Source organism: Castor canadensis, chromosome 8 (assembly GCF_047511655.1).
Source record: "Castor canadensis chromosome 8, mCasCan1.hap1v2, whole genome shotgun sequence".
NCBI classification, from domain to species: domain Eukaryota; kingdom Metazoa; phylum Chordata; class Mammalia; order Rodentia; family Castoridae; genus Castor; species Castor canadensis.
Window position 1 is genome coordinate 19,885,028 of NC_133393.1, and position 17,595 is coordinate 19,902,622.

The window sequence follows — 17,595 nt, forward strand, 5'->3', positions numbered from 1 at the left end:
TTAACACTTGTTACCTGTCTTTCAGATTGGATCTTTCAGGGGTTTTTTTCAGAAAAGACTTTATTTCATCTTTGTTTTTGAAAGATGTATCACTAAGTAAATATTCGAAGGTAACAGTTCAAATATTTTAAAGAGGTTATTATCCTGTCTTATGGGTGGCATAGTTTCTAATGAGAAATCTGCATTCTGTTCTTTGCTCTTCCATCTGTAACAATGTATCTTTTATCTCTGTTTGTTCTTAAGATTTTCTCTTCATTACCAATTTTAAGCAATTTTTTTTTTTTGGTGGTATGGGTTTTGAACCACGTGAGCCACTCTGCCAGCCCCATTTTGTGTTGGGTATTTTCAAGATAAGGTCTCTCAAACTGTTTGCCTTGTCTGACTTCAAACAATGATCCCCCTGATCTCTGCCTCCAAGTAAGCAGGATTACAGGCATGAGCCCCAACGCCCAGTTTAAGCAAATTTTTATGATGTGCTTTGTGTTGTTCTCTTTATGTCTCTTCTGCCTGAGGTTCAACAAGATTTTTGGATCTTTCAATTTATAATTTTTATCAAATTTCTAAAATTTTTGGCCATTCTTCAAATATTTATTCTGTTCCTATTTCTTCTCCTTCAGGAACTCCTCTTACATAGGTATGAGTCCACTCAAAGCCATCCAACAGCAAACTGATACTCTTATTTCTTTAAACTTTCTCTTTGTGTTCATTTTGGATAGCTTCTATAGCTGTATTTTCAGCTTTGTTGGCTTTTTCTCTTCTTCTTCAGTATCTAATCTAGTATTAATCCCACATGGTGAAGTTTTTCCATCTCTAGAAGTTCAACTTTGATCTTTTTTTGTATCTTATATCTCTCCATATAACATATTCAATATTTCCTTTAGCTACTTAAACATATGAAATACAACGGCAATTGTTTTAATTTTCTTTCCTACTAATTCTATCATTGATGCACTTTTGGGGTCAGTTTCTTCCATTAAGAGTTATCTTTTTCAATTTCTTTGCATACCTGAGAAAATTCACTGAATGTTTGAAGCACTTACGTGAGATGTGACCATCTGTCGGGTACGGGGTATATCTGCAATCCTATAAATGTTACTCAACTTTATTCTTGGATGGGGTTACATTATTTGGAAACAGTTTGAGCATTCCAGATATTACTTTTATGTTTTGTTAGGTAAGATCAGAGCAGCATTTAGATGAGGGATAATTTTCCCCCAAAATCAAGTAGAAATCAATCTGACTACTCTACCTAACATTCTTAGAATTGGCTTACATAGACAAAGGAGCCTTGTGATGTAGCTCATTCTAACTTATTTTTATAAATCTGCAAACAGGTCAGGCACAGTGCCTCACGTCTGTAATCCTAGCTCCTCAGGAGGCAGAGACCAGACGATCGTGGTTGAAAGCTAACCCGGGCAAATAGTCCGTGAGACCCTATGTCGAAAAACCCTTCACATAAAAAAAGGGCTGGTGGAGTGGCTCCAGGTGTAGGCCCTAAGTTCAAACCATAGTACTGCAAAAAACAAAACAAAAAAAATCTGCAAATGCATAGTTTTTGGAGGTTGTGACATAGGTTTGTTGAAATGAAGCTTCTTATGAGCATAATACTTGTTCTGTAGCAAAAATCTATAAGATACAGAGAAACAGTGGGGAAAAGAATCTCCTTTATTTCTGCTGCCTGGAGATAAATTCTGTGAATATTCTGGGGTGTCTGCTCTATTACAAAACATGGGCTTTGTCAGAATGCTGGAGAGATTTCCCTCTCCTTCCCAAATATTACAGAACTTTAAAAAACACAAAACAGCAAATTAGGAGGTGCCTTAATTAAACCTAAAAGAGAATGACCATCCCAACACACATTTCTTGTTCTATGGGAGACTAAAACAAACAACCTGGGAAGCCCTAGTGGCTTCCCACACCTGACTCAAGGCCTCTAGGCAGCTCCCAGGCCTGCAGCTTTATTTCTTGCATCCTTTCCTTGAGCAGCTGTCAGGGAGTCAAGAGAAACTAAGGCCATTCCTGTACCTTCTTCAGTTTTTTAGGAAGCCCTTCAGCTGCCCTCCAGCCCCTGGTGAGGCTGTCCTTGCCCAAGCTGTTACGTTAGCACTTTATCTCCAGGATTGTTCACTTAAAGTATATTCAAGAACTTTCCATGCACCAAGTCTTATGCTTCTGGGGAGGAGGAGAGGGGATGTTATAGGATGTACCCCTGCTCTGGAGGAAATCATGAGCTGGGGAAGAGGCAGTATGTAACCCAGGGATGGAACGCTGGGTGCATTGATGGGGTAGTGTCAAAGAAGACAGCTGTGAGAACAAAGAGGCAGGAAAGGACTCCCTTCCACCATCCTCTTCTGGGGATACTAGGAAAGTCCTGTGAGTAGGAGCCTCAAAGAAAGCATGGTCTGGGGGCCACAGATACCCATGAAATCCTTAACCTGCTACATCTACTGAGATTCATCTACAAAGATCTCCACTTTCCCACTCCCTACCCCTTCTCTCCCAGTAACACATGTATTTTCTTTTCTTTCTTTTTTTTTTGGCAGTTTGGGGCTTGAACCCAGGGCCTACAACCTAAGCCACTCCACCAGCCCTTTTTAGTGAAGGGTTTTATTGAGATAGTGTCTAGAGGACTATTTGCCCAGGCTGGCTTTGAACCGTGATCTTCCTGATCCCTGCCTCCTGAGTAGCTAGGATTACAGGTGTTAGCCACTGGCGCCTGGCACACACGTATTTTCATCAGTGGGCTTCAGGCAGGTCAAAATAATAACCTTCATTTACCAATCCTTTAGAGTGTGCCAGGCTCTGTTCTAGGCACTTCATAAAAGTAAACACACTAATCTGCACAAAAATCCAGAGATAGGCTGGGAATACCCCTGTCTTCTACCTGCCTTGGATTGCACCTGAGCCCCTAGCCCTGATGTCTTGTCTACTGCTTCGTGTCTGCAGTGGAGGGACCCAAGTAAGCCCACTAGTGCAAATGCTGGGCTGGTAAAAGGGAAGGGTAATGTCACCACGGGGGAAAGAGGCAGGACTGGGACAAAGGCCAACTCATATTTACTGAGTGCATATGATGATGCAGATAGCTATGGGAGTTGCATTTAATTGTCACTTCCTCCACTGCCTGTCCTTGAGATAGGGACAATTATCCTCTTTATCCAGGGGAAGAATCTAAGACTGGGAGTCTGCCCAAAGTCACGGGCTAATAAATGTCATTGCCAGAATTGGAACCCAGGTTGGATTCCAAGGATTAGAACTTTGCTCTGTGCTGCTCCTTTGATTGTAAAAAGGTGACCTATTTATGCCTTTTAACTGAGAAACTCAAATCAGTGCACTGGGTGCCTCTGTCTCTGCCTCCTCTCCTCACCCCCAGTATGAGGAGAAAGACAAAATGAGCAATCAAGGGGATGGAAACAAAGGCTCGTTGCTGCCTAGTGAATGTCAGGTGCATTGCCAGGGGATGTAAATCTCCCATGGGTCCAAACAGAGACCCACTGAAAAACTACTGTCTGTTCTGAGAAAATGGGCTGGCAGAGTGGTTCAAGTGGCAAATGTGAGGCTCTGAGTTCAAACCTCAGTACCACCAAAAAAAAAAAAGAAAAGAAAAAAAAAGAACCTCTCTAATGGAGTGAGAAAGTGAGTAACTTTAAAGATTGGGTCACATGTATTTTTGCAAGTCAGATGATTTCCAATTATTTCCTTTCAATAAAATTGAATAAGGACATCCTGGAGTTGTCAGCTGATTGACAGGTCATTAAAGTAAGTTTTGACCATGACTGTGTGACTTTGGCACATTACATTTAAAGAGTTCCAAAAGAACTGAGTGGTATTGTATAGCAAAAAGCTCTCTGTTCCCCTTATTTTATGTGAACAGGTTTTCTTAACCAAAAGAAAAAAAAAAGGATAGAATAATGCAGGGTTCCACCACACACTGAGGTGCATTTACACTAATCTCATTTTATTAAAAATAACAGTCATAAAGATGAGGCTATAAGTTACTTTGATGAATCATGCAATAATACTTATGATGATAGGTAAGGAATTTTTTTAGAGGATTATGATCTCAGGCAATGTTTTTACAAATTAAATTTCTATGGAAATGCACATTGCTGTGGCAGAGAAGTATAAGACTTCCTAGAATAAATTTATGTTTCCTGAGGATAAACTTCTGTGAGGAGAAAATGAAATAGAAACAAGTTCAAGGAGAAAATGGAGTTATGTTAAGTTTCTTAACAATACAAAGGGTGCATTTGCCTGGTGCTGGTGACTCACACTTATAATCCTAGCTACTTGGGAGGCTGAGATTGGGAGGATTGAGGTTCAAGGCCAGCCTGGGTAAGTAGTTCCCAAGACCTCAGCTCCAAAATAACCAGAGCAAAGACTGGTGGAGTGGCTCAAGGAATGAGTGCCTGCCTAGCAAGCATGAGGCCCTGAGCTCAAACCCCAGTGCTCCCCCCAAAATTTTAAAAATTAAAAAATAATCAAAGCAAAATGGATCAGAGGTATGTCTCTGCAAGATTGAAGCCCTGAGTTCAAACCCCAGTTCTACCAAAAAAAAAAAAAAAAAAAGATGGGCTTGCTTTTTTTAATATACTATATATTCACAAGGTCCAGTGTCCAACCTCCAGCACTGAAGTAAGCATATATATATACATATAATTTTTAAATATGTATTTAAAAAATACACGAGGGTGCATATCAAATTGCCATAGTGTTTAAATTCCACTGGAAGGCATCCAAAACTGTGATCCAGCTTTCTATTTTAAAACTTAAACTTCCTTTCCATTTGATATGCCTTTTTCTTGCCTAGTGGCCTTGGCTATATTCTCCAGCATGGTACTGAACAGGAGTGGCACGAGTGAATATTGCCACCTCACTCTTGATCTTGGGGGAGAGCACTTGACTTTCCCTCACTAAATACCATGTGAGCTGTGGGTGCCTCGTAGATACCCTTGATCAACCTTGATCAGGTGGAGGAAGTTCCCTATTATTCCTGCTTTGCTGAGAGGCAGGGATAGTTGAACGATGAGGGAGAGGGGAAGATTTAATTATTTTAGTGGGGAAGGGAGCAAACGGTTTAGAACCTCAAGTCCTTTATGTGCTCTGTCCTTGCTATCCCCCAGCACCAAACACAGTACCTGCACCAAGAAGGGGCTTAGTCAACATCTGTGGAGCAAGGTTTCTCCCAACACTTCCTTTTGTATTTCTTTCCTCTGTCCTGTGTGAGGCTGATGCCCGTTCACCCACGCTAACTCTTTCCAGGTGTCATCTAATCCTAGGGATGCCTCTCTTCCCCATTCCTCACATAGTGAGCAGCCTGGGCCTCTTTTTCAGTGCTCCCATGGTGCTTTGCACATGGAACATTGTGCATTGTATTTAATTGTTGTATTCAGGTGTCTATTCCCCACTACACTGGATAGGTAATACAGTGTGTGCTTCAGAGTACAAAATCTTTACAGCTCAAGGGCCTAGATTCAAAACCCTGCCTTTTCCTTGCTTGTGTGATCTGTGTTGGACCTCAAGTTTTCTCTTCTGTCAGACAAAGATGACAGTAACAGTACCTCGTGGGTTGTTTGAGGATTGCAGGATAACAGTGTCTAGTAAACAGTAATTATTACACAAGAGTCATCTCTGTGAACCACAGAGTCATCTGTTAGGGACTACAGGGCATGGCCTATGTTCTTTTTTTTTCCTCTGCTTCTCATATCCTTAGTCCAATGCACAGAATGTAAATCCTTGTCATGAGTGTGAGTAGAAAGTATTTGAAAGTGAGAAAGACAAAAATGATTCAACACTGTGTGGCAGGTAGAAATCAGAACTCAGGTGTGTGAGTGATATGGTACATTTCTATATATTCCTAAATTGACTTCACTATGACCTTGAGCCTACTAATCTAGAAAAACTAAATCCCAGGCATCATAGAGCCCCTCTCAGCCAGGATCTCATGAGAGCCCAGGAGGTTTGTGCACAGTTCAGAAAACAGGGAAAGACTTCTGACCGTCAGTCCATCATTTTTATCATTGAAGTCTTCATGGCCCCTTGGTCATGCAACACATAGGATCCCAGGGGCACCCCATCTCTTGATGCCCATAACTTACCTCACAGTTCTTTGCTGTTTGTTCTTAGAATCAGGATGAGAAAACAGTGTTCTAGGTGAGGATGTTTAAGAAAGCTACTCTGGTACTTCCAGAACCTTAGATAGACTTCCATGGCAACTCACTCACATAGAGGGGACTTGCTGTAAATTTTTTTAACCATTCCCCCAGTATTGAACTCCCAGATTGCTGCTGCTGCTGCTTCTTTTTAAAAATTGTCATTTTAGTCAGATGTTGGTACTCACGTCTGTAATCCTAGCTTCTCAGGAGGCAGCGATCAGGAGGGTCGAGGTTCAAAGTCAGCCCAGGCAAATAGTTTGAAAGGCCCTATCTCGAAAAAACCCATCACAAAAAAGGGCTGGTGGAGTGGCTCAAGTGGTAGAGCACCTGTCTAGCCAGGATGAGGCTCTGAGTTCAAACCGCAGTACTGCCAAAAATAAATAAATAACCAATGTAAAAAGTGGTGGGGGCATGGCTCAAGTGTAGATTGCCTGCTTTGCAAATGTAAAACCTTGTGTTCCAATACCAGTCACCCTCCCAAAAAAACTGTGTCATTCTGAAGAAGTAAATCTACTTCTTAAACACTGAGGGGTGTAGTTCGGTAGTAGAGTGTTTGGTATTTGCAAGACCTGGGTTAAATCCCCAGCAATGAAAAACAACAAAAAAACAAATGAGGATGTGGAAATATTTAAACTTTTGGCAAAGACAGGATAACATTTGTAGGTGCCAGTGACTTAAAGTTAAGCAAGTTCCATGCCAGGAAAGGTTGGCAAATCTTCTAATCAGAAAATGTCTGTAAGAAAGTAGTTCACAGTAACTGAATACCACAGATTTCACCAGTGACAGCACTTTCTGACACGCAGTATAAAATTACCAAGCAATTCTTTCACTAGCAACAACTCACTTCTGATGTCACCAGTGGCTTGAATGAGGCTTGGAACAGTGTAACAAAGCATAAGGCAGACTTTACCCGTGGCTGCCTGCTGTCCCTTATGCAGGTGGCCATCTCTGGGATGTGATTAAACCTTTCATTTATGCTGTGGGCCCAGCACCCAAAAGGTCACGGGGCCTCAAAGAACTTACAAAGCACGTTATTGGAGCTGCCCTGTGCCTGTCTGCTAATAAATAGTTATTAAGTGTGTATGTGGCAGATTTTGGTCTAGATCTTGTTTCCTTTGTATCCTGGGTGTGAGGTTGCTGAGGACGCAAATCCTCACCAGGTCATGCTTCTCTGCCTAACTTCATATCAGTCAGGTAGAGCTAAGAGCTGGACGTGTTCAGTTCAGGTCACATGGTGACACCTTGCTGCATCTGCAGAACTCTTCCAGGGTGCAGAGCAAGGGCCCTGTCTACCTCAGGAATCAACCTCCTTGTTCTCTTCTTGGCCTCCTAATTCCCACCTCCCCACCAAGTCAAGGCCTGTATTCTTTCATCTCTTCCTAGTCCCCCAGCCCTTCATCCAAGCTCAATTTCCTTATGAAGCTTAAGCTTTTGTACAATGAAGACAGGAAGGGGCTTTTTTCCAAGTAGCTTGTGTTCCCAATTCCCTCCAGGGATCAGAGGTGCAAGAGGTGAACTTACCTGCTTGTAAAGTGCTCACTGCTTTGGGTGTACCCACTGCCCAGACAGGCTGTGCTGGATAGGCTCTGTTGGGCTGTCCAGATCCATTCGCCACCCTCCTCTGCCCTGCTGTGGCCTGGGAGGCTAGCTCGTAGGACTGTACAACCCAGGATCCCTTGCTTTCCACTTCCAGTGGGGTTTGCTAGTGGGAACCAGTAGCCTGAGAGGAGGGAAGGACAAAGAAGTTGAGTGTTTATTTCCCTGCTCTTTCCCTGCCAGGCTTATCAAAGGACACAGCTGCTGCTAGGCAGCCCTTTCTTATGGTCACAGCTTTGTTATGGGTTGAATTGTGTCCCCTCCAGATAAGATATGTTCGAGTCCTAACCCCAGGACCTCAGAATATGTCCTTACATGGAGACAGGTCATTTACAGAGGTAATAATGTTAAAAATGAGGTTGTTAGTATGAGCCCCAAGCCCTAAGGCAGTATAACCAGTGTCCTTATAAGAAGAAGCATAGATAAAGCAAGAGACACAGGTAAAGGATGGCCATCCACAGGCAAGGAAAGAGACTGAAACAGATCCATCCTCACATTCCTCAGAGGAGCCAGCCCTGTCAACACCTTCATCTCAGAATTATGGTTTTGAGAACATGAGACAAAACATTTCTGTAGTTTAAGCTACCTAGTCTGTGGCACTTTGTTTTAGCAGCCTGAGCCAACTCATACAAATTCTTACTGGGTTCTGGTGCTGTCTCTGTCCCCTTGCTCAGTCATGTCTAGAGCTTATAAAAATCCTCACTGTTGCCAATCCTGGATGTGCCAACATCCCTTGTTGGTTTTCCTCAACTGCCTCCATCCCTTCATTAAATTATCCTTATCAATTATTCCATGCCATGTGTTTCCTGATACTCAGGCTAGAATATAATGAAAAACAGAATTATATTTTCCTGATATACTTCATAAAACTATCACAAAGACAAGAAAAAGTTCTGTTGGGGTTCTCTATTTATGCAGATAGCTAGTAGGAATCTTGCATTATTTAAAATAAAGCACCTGATAAAGTTTCACTTTCTCCTGCAGCTCACTTCGTGTGTGTGTGTGTGTGTGTGTGTGTGTGTGTGTGTGTGTGTGTGTATGTTGATACTGGGGTTTGAACTCCGGGCCTCATGCTTGCAGGTAGGCAGGCACTCTACCACTTGGGCAACTCCACCAGTTTTCTTTTGTGTTGTGTATTTTTGAGATAGGGTCTCAGGAACTGTTTGCCCAGGCTGGCTTCAAACTATGATCCTCCTGATCTATGCCTCCCAAGTAGCTAGGATTACAGGTATGAGCCACCAGTGCCCAGCTGTTCATTTCCTCTTGCAGAATGTAGGGAAAGCCACAAGGGGACGTGCTCCTTTGGACTTAACTGAGATCAAAACTAGCAACCCCATAGAAAAATGGGTCCCTCATAGGAAAATACAACTGACAGAAAGGGAATATATATGTATATATAATTTTTGACAGTACTGGGGTTTGAACTCAGGGCCTCATCCCTGCTAGGCAGGCGCTCTACCACTTGGAGCCACTTCACCATTTTTGTATTGGCTATTTCAAGATAAGGTCTCAAGAAGTATTTGCCCCAGGGGTGTCTCCGAACTTCAATCCTTCTGATCTCTGCCTCCTGAGTAGCTAGGATTACAGGTGTGTGCCATCAGCACCTGGCTGGTTCTCAATTTAAAGTAAAGCAGACACTGAGCTACAGTTGTCCTTGGCTAAGAGGTGCTGTTCTCTTTCACAATGTGCCCTGAAATGTTACCATTCCAGTTGTATGCAACAGATACTAATTATCTAAATTTCAAATTTGCCAAACCCATCTTTCCAGTCTCACCTATCCTATTCCTTCAGTCCTTATTAGACTCAGCCCCCACCCACAAGTTTGCGTTCCCTAACTTCTTGTTGAATTGATTTTCTCATTCAGGAATGCCTGACAGCTCCTTCCCCACCTATGGAAATTCCATCTGTTTCCCAACACTCAGCTCAAAAGCCACCTCCTCCCTGGGTGGACTTACTACTTACTCAGTAAGTCCTGCCTGGGCCTCCATGCTCAATTTGTGCTGTATTATTACCTTCTCATCTTCCTTTCCTGATTACTTGTCTGTCTTTCCCACTGGCGTCTCACCTCTTTTAGAACAAGGGTCTTCAGAGCTTCCACCCTGTCCTGCTGTAGTACCGTCATGAGCCAAGGTTTCAATCAACAACAGACTTCATATACCACAATAGCCCTATAGACTAGCAGATAGCCTAGTGACTTTGCAGGCATCTTTTGTGCAGTACACTCTCTGATGTTCATACGACAAAATCACCTATTTCTCAGAATACACCCCTGTATTTAAACAGTGCATGACTGTTCTTTACAACAGGGCTTGGCAAAGTAAGGCCTGAGCTAAGAATGGTTGAAAAAAGATGTAAAGGAAAAGAATATTTCATAATATGTGAGAAGTATATAAAATTCAAATTTCAGTGCCTATAAATACAGACTGTGTTTTCTGACTGCTTTTGAGTTCCAATGGCAGAATGAGTGGTTGAGAAAGAGATCTTGGGGTTCAGAAAGCGTAAATATTGAGTATATGGCCTATTTCAGAAGCACTTTGCTGATCCTGCTTTACGATTAAAGGTTTAATGATTGAATCATTGGGTTGGGACAGCAGATTCCGAATATTAATTTCATTGTGTAATGGACATAATAACTATCTTGCATTTAAGTGGTCATAAACATCATATGAAAGAATGCACTTAGAAAAGTATAAAAACATCCTACCCTTATCATGTGCGAAAAGATAATGTGGCAAGATGAGAAAACATTAAACGTTTTTAATTTGCCCTTGCCTTTTCTTCCTTCACAGCTTTCATTTAAACTTGAAATTTTAAAAGAAGATTCACTTTGGAAGTTTTTACTTTAGGAAGATAGGGTCACAGTCTTTGGTGTCGCTCCCACTTTCTTTTTTTCTCTGACACGTAATTTTTTTCTTTTTTTCTATTTTCTTTAGTGTTTTCATTGGCCCTCACGATAGCTCAGGAGAAACTAGGACATGTCTGATTATTCCATTTTCCAGGCCAGGAAACGGAGGCAAATCCCAGCTGACCCCAAACCTCGAATTTAGCGCTAGGGCCACCCTCAATGCCACGTTCTTTCTGCGACTTCTCTACCCGGCTACCGTCTGGCAAATAGAACGAAAAGTAACCAAGCCAGGCTTCCAATTCCTTGGCTCCTCCCCCAGCCCCGCCCCTCCCGCCCCCCGCCCCCCGCCCCCTAGGAGCAGGTGGTAGACTCCGCGCCCAATGCGCAGGCGCGCGGGGCCGTGGGGGCGGGGCCTGGGGCGGGGTGGGCGCGGGCTCGGCTTTGGGCCGCGGCGGGAGCCTGGGTCGCCGCCACTCGAGTGCGCAGGCGCTTGGCGGTTACCGGTGTCGCCATGGAGCGGAAAGGTGAGCGGTGGAGCGGCCTCCGCCACGAGGGGCAACTGCCGCCGGGGCGAGGCCCGAGTCAAGAGTCGGGAGCCTCGCCTAACCGCCGCCGTCCGGTCCCCGGGCGTGCGGCGCCCTTCCTTTGAGGTGGCGCCGCCCCTCACCCCCCGCCTCTGGGCTGCGGGTCCGCGCCCCTCAGCCCGGGCGTCCTCCGGCGCTGGCCGTCACCGCCCCTTGTTCCCCGCCGGGCCGGCTCGCGCTTTGGGGCCGCTCCAGGGCCCGGCCCACGGCGGGCGAGGCAGACCCCCGGCCGGGCCCGAGCCCCCTCGGGCGCACCCCGCCTGGGCGCTGCTCTGCGCCCCGTGGGCCGCCAGCCCCCCGGCCGGCCTCCTGGCCTCAGCCGCGGCGCTCGAGCCGCCGCCGTCCTCTGGGCAGGCCCCGCAGCCCAGCCTGGCGCCCTTCCTGGGTCTCCACCCCCACCTTGGTCACCTCCTTTCCTCCACATTTGCCCTTCATCCATCCCTCTCTCCTGCAGTGCTTGCGCTCCAGGCCCGAAAGAAAAGGACCAAGGCCAAGAAGGACAAAGCCCAAAGGAAGTGAGTCTTGCACCCCATCATCCCGTTCCTTGGATTTCCTCGGGCGCCTCCTCTGCTCTAGTTTCGTGCCTTGAGCGTGCACGGGTCTTGGGCGCCCTGTGGGCCCTGCCACATGGCCTCGGGGCTGCTTTGGCGGTCGCCCTCCGGGAGCCATGTGCAAGGGAGCTTCTGCAGCCGAACGCCAGGCCCTGCTTGGAACGGCTTGCCCCGCACCTCTGCTCCCCAAGCTTGCGCCCCCCCACACCCTCATTCTCGCCCCGGCCGGAGAGGGTAGATCGTTAGCAGTCGTGAACTCTGGTCTCTCTTCTTGATTTTCCAGCGTCTTAACTTGCCTCCTACGCGTGCACGGCGGGCCATCAGGAAATTCTTGAGTGAATTTTCCGTGTTTGCTCTTGGTTCTGCCAAGCCCACGCTCGCTTTCATAGAGGAGGACAGGAGTTTGCCTCTGCTAGTCCACTTCCTGAACCTGGCAGTGAGCGGGTAGCCCGAGGCGTGCATAGTCGGTGTGGGGTTCCTCTAGCTTCCTACCCCTGCGCTCCGTGCACATCACGGTCTAGGGTATCACAGCAGTGCAGGGAGAGTTCCTCACCCAACGCTTTGGTTGTTCTGCTTTGGTCTTTTTAAGTGTCACATGTCCAGTTTCAGCAGCAGGATGCTTGCAGAACAGTGGTTGAGCGCTTGTGGGAAGCACACAAGTAAGCCACAGCCTGGTTGGAAACTCCCCTGGTGGGAGTTACCTTTCACCTTTAGCTTAAGTGCAAAGGCTCCTGGAAGTCATCTTAGACCACTTACATTCCCAAAAAACTTCGTCTAACTTAATCTGACATGCATTATTTCTGGGCAGTTTTCCATCTATTTGATGTTTTGTGGTCTGATGCCGTCCAGTTCCCCTCTGGGCTGATGCAACACATTTTAGAGATCTTCCTAGGGTACTCTATTGAATGACAATACCAGATGGGGTGGATAGGTGGGTGATTTGCTGGCTACCTAATGTTTGGGGAGTGGGGGTAATGACTTCTCTCTTTAAATAGAACCAAAGTGGCAGATGATCTCACCTCTCGCACTATTTTCCATGATCTGTCTTAAAGATGTTTTTATTTTGTTAAGTTCTTGATGACCAAGGCATGTGTGAGTTGTGTTTACCTCCATTATCCGTATGTGGATTAGTCAAAACTAATTTCTAATCCTAGATGGCTGGGTTTAATGGAAACAGCAAGGAGCTGACCTAGTTCTAGTATGCAGTAGGAATTTAAATGTTACTTTTTTCTGTGCCTTAGTTTTGTTGTTCCAAGTAGAACTGATATGGATGTGTTATTTTTTCTACTGATCAAAGAGGTGGTGATTTTATTAATCACTATATATTTTACAAGACCTGGTCAGTCGTATCACTTGGAATTTAATCTTAATATTAGTCTGAATCAAACTATAATTTGGTAGATAAACTATATAGATGGTCATATGGTGGTTTTTTTTTTTTAACAGCAGATATTCATTACTTTGGATTATCTATGTAGACGGTGTGCTTTATTTCTAAAGCCTGACATACCTGCTTTGTATTATGTTACTCTTCTAGTCATTACTGCAGGTAATCTGGAGTTATCTGTATTCTTAATTATTCTCATACTTGCCTTTTGTGCAGGTATGGATTACATATAACCTAGCAGTTATTTTACTGAGTAATTGAACTGCTCTATTTCTCGTTTCAAAGGTTCTTTATTTTTCACTTTGTATTCAATTAAGCTTTTTTCCTTATAATTTTGCCTCCCTCTCTCCTTTTGTTTCTCCAGCCTCCTTTTAAGTAGCTGAAATGTCTAATTAATTAAGTTGGTTAGAGTATCATGTCAGAAGTTCAAGCCCCACCTGACTCAGGTAACTTGACTCTGTTCCTGGACTGCTGACAAATTTGTTATTTTGCAAAGGCAAGCTACTCCTTACCATGAGACTAGTTCAGGAAGAATGGCTGAGAGAAGCATGCCATAGAGTTTGGTCTTTGTAGAGAGACAGACATTGGGTTTGAATTCTGATTTTGCTACTGATTTTTAGTATCTGACCTTGCACAATTTAGGTTAAGGAAACCATCTTATATACTGTTGTGACCAGTAGCTGCACAGTCACAATAAAACTGGTCAAAACCCAACAGTACAAAAATGGAACATTCAGATGAAAAGTTTAGAAAGGTTTGCAAGTAGATAACAGTAAGTAGCATCCCTAGTGATTTAGTCTTGGTGTGGTACAGTAGAGTGGATTTTCAGTCCCTGGTTTTGTAGATTTGGTGTAAAACTAGAACCCACATGCTTGAAATACTGTGGCTGAGGTCATGGAATGGGCTGACTTAGAGTCTGATGATCCTGTCTTCCAGCACAGTGTTGTTTAGGGTGTTTCCTTTGGATTTTAAGGACTGTCCTGAAAGATCTAACTTGGGGAATTTTAGTAGTTTTATTTGAGTAATTCCTTTTCCATTTCACTTTTTTAGACATTAACTAGTTGCTGATAATCTCCATTTTACTTTACAGATAAGGAAATTGAAGTTTGTTAGATTACTCTTCTAGAAAATTATAAAGCTAGAATTTGAACCCAGATCTGATATGCTCTATATCCCTGATAACCACTATATAGTGTTCTTGCATTTCTAGCATGGAGATCAGTAGCAATCAGAACTCAGTAGTAGTAGTTGAAAAAAATTAAGGTACTGCTTTCATTTTAATTTCTTCCCTCTCTCCCTGTGCTGGAGATTGAACCCAGGGCCTTGTGCATACCAGGCAAGTGCTCTACCACTGAGCTAGACTCCAGCTCTTGCCCATTTTTTTTTATATCAAATTGTTGAGCTCTTTATTAGCAATATGTGCTTTATCATGTGGCATAGTTCTCATCTTGTTTGTTACTGGCTGTTCAGATTTCATATGTTTTTGAAATAACATGATTTTTTTTAAATGTGGCTAATCTTTTCCCTTTTGAAATTTCCAATGTCGTCTTTTTTTTAATCGCATTTAAATTGTGTGTGAGAGTTCATTAAATTTAAGTAAATAGTTGTAAAATTAAATCTCAAAGATTCTTCTTGTCAGAAATATTTTCTTTTCTTCCTCAACAAATTTATATTTTAGCATATTTTGATTACATTAGTGTTTCTACTACAGCGAGGCCCAGGCTTGCCAAATTATTCAAAACCAGCAACTTGTTGAAGTACTAAAGTAAATAAGGCTGTGGGTGCTTAAGAATTCCCTTGTTAAAAGTGAAAAAAAGACAGAAAATCATCTAGAATCAATTCAGGCTTTATGGAATAACTGGCAGGTCCTCCCTACCCCCTTCAGTAGTCATTTGCTTGTGCTCACCAAGTCCTCTCTACCAGAGATGCTAGTTTGGGACTAAAATCAGTTTTATGCTGGCTAAAGTATTGTTTTGGGTGTTTCTTTCAACTGTGATCAAATTAATTCCAAGCACATAAGAAAATTCAGGTAACTGACAGTTTTTTAGATTTCTTCCCTTCTAACTATTATGCAAATAATGGTTTGAAAGAGAAGTATACATTTAGATACTTGTAGTCTTACAGTTTTTCATTGAATTTAAGATGCTATCAGGGTTTTTTGTTTGTTTGTTTTTGCGATACTGGGGATTTGCTCTACCACTTGATCATGCCCCCTGTTCTTTTTGCTTTAAAATACAGCATTTTATATACTACTGAGAAAAAAATACTGTTAATTAAATTAGCACATCATTAACTATAAGATATGTCTTAATATCAGAGGTGTGAAATACTGGGAAACAAATGAAGTGATACCAGCCAACATGTAGAATTGGCAGCATTACTGCGTCTTTAAAAGCTTTATTATGGAAAGCCTCAAATATGTAGAAGAGAAAATGGCAAAATCTCTCAACGTCAGTTATGACCCGGGTTCTTTCACCTACATCTTCTCCCATTTTCCTCTATCTTATTTGCAAATCCCCTAAGATGTGGACATTTCAGTTTTAAAACCATAGTTATAATACTATAATCACAACTTAGAATTTTTATTAGTATTTATTATACAAAATAAGTTTTATTATATCATTTTCGTACATGTATATAGTGTACTTTGATCATATCACATCCCCCTCCCCCTTGCCCTCCTGCTGGTTCCCTCCCTCTTCCTAAATAGTCCCCTTTCTCTTTCATCTCTCTCTCTTTTTTTTTTTTTAAAGCTGATTCCACGTATGCGAGAAAACATTCAATATTTGTCTTTCTAAATCTGGCTTATTTTGTTTAACATGATGGTCTCTAGTTCTATCCATTTTCCTACAAATGACATAATTTTGTACTTTATTGCCAAGTAAACAGTTAATATTATGAATAATTTTCATATCATTAAATGTTCCACTATGGGCTGTATATATACCACATTTTCTTTTTGCATTCATCTGTTGATGGGTACTTAAGCTGATGGCATTACTTGGCTCTTGTGAATAGCGCCCCAGTAAACATGCACCTTAGCATCTTTAAAAACAAGTCCTTCATCCACATATCAGTGGTCTTTTTATCTACAGGTTCTCTGTGTTTTCCTTGCAAATTTGTTTTTTCTAGACTACTTCATAGGTGATACTGAATTCTCCTTTCAGGAAGCATCTACTGTCTGGTTTTCATCTTTTCGTGTGATGTTTGTGACCATTGATTATTGCTTAAATTCATTAATTTGTTTAGGGTTTCAAAATGATAATATCCTATTCCTTAATTTGTCAATTGTAATACTTTTATAAAAACAAATTTTATTTCATCTCTTGTTACCCAGAAGGACAATTCATACTTGGATGTCTGTCATCCTCAGAATGGCCAACAAAGATTTATTTGATTTTAAGCCAAAGATTTAAACATATCTGTCGTTTAATCCATGAAATTGTTTTGTTTTTCTTACAGTTTATGGAGGTACAATTTACATAAAACTCACCCATTTAAAATGTGCAGTTTGGGAGTGTAGATCAGTGGTAGAGCACTTGCTTAGCATGCATGAGACCCTGGGTTTGACCCCCAGAACCACAAAAAAATAAAGTATGTAATTCAATAGTTTTTAGTGTGTTCACAGACTGTGCAGCCATCATGACCATAAAATAATCTAAGTTTAGAAGGTTTTCATCATCCCAAAAAGAAATCCTGTAACCATTAGTAATCATTTTCTAAGATACTGCCTCTTACCCATGTTACCCTGCCTCCAGCCATAGGCAGCCATCAGTGTACTTCTGTCTTTCGCATTTGCCTGTTCTGGGCATTCATGTAAATGGAATCGTGTAGTATGGTCTTTTGTGCTGCCGTCTTTTACTTAGTATAGTGCTTTTAGCATTCATTCATGTAATAGGGTGTGTAGCTGTTATTTTTATTGATTATCTCCTCTCTGGTCAATTGGTGTCTCTTCATAATGAGTCCCAAGTCCGAGACTCAACCTGAGGCATCTTTGATAGCCAGGTTATCCTGTACATTTTCTGCCCTGGATGAGGAAAGGGCCCTTTTCTCTTAAGAAGCATTTCAGTGGGGAGTAGGAGACTCCCCACTGTGGTTTGGAGACCACAGTCTAGGTACTTAGGGAGCTTATTCCCACTGAATTAGCCATAATTTCTAGGCCTTTTCTGTTATTAGAGCTAGGAAATATGTTGTGTTTTTCTTTTTAAAAGAAATCATGAGTTCATGTTCTATGGGAAAACCAAGTTATAGGACTCAGGGATTTTTCTTAACTTCTTTGATTTCCCATACCAGAAACCCTAGTTCTCAATAGAACCATTGTGATTACTCATTTTCTCTTCTCACGGTACATGTACTGTATATGTCTCAGAAGGACAGTGCTTGCTCCACCATCAACAATATGATTACTCAAGAAAGCTAACAATTTTTTGTTTTTGTTGATAGGGTATATTTCACTAGGGGTATAAAATCAAATTACAGT

The 17,595-nt window shown here is 42.4% G+C and overlaps 1 protein-coding gene across 1 annotated transcript in view; it reads left to right on the forward strand.

The window, feature by feature from the left end:
• Positions 1 to 11,104: 11,104 nt before the first annotated feature.
• Positions 11,105 to 17,595, forward strand: part of Srpk1 (SRSF protein kinase 1) — a 48,931-nt gene continuing 42,440 nt past the window's right edge. Inside the window, 2 exon segments of the mRNA XM_020168912.2 lie at positions 11,105 to 11,182; positions 11,184 to 11,692. Coding sequence (XP_020024501.2) covers positions 11,105 to 11,182; positions 11,184 to 11,692 — 587 coding nt within the window.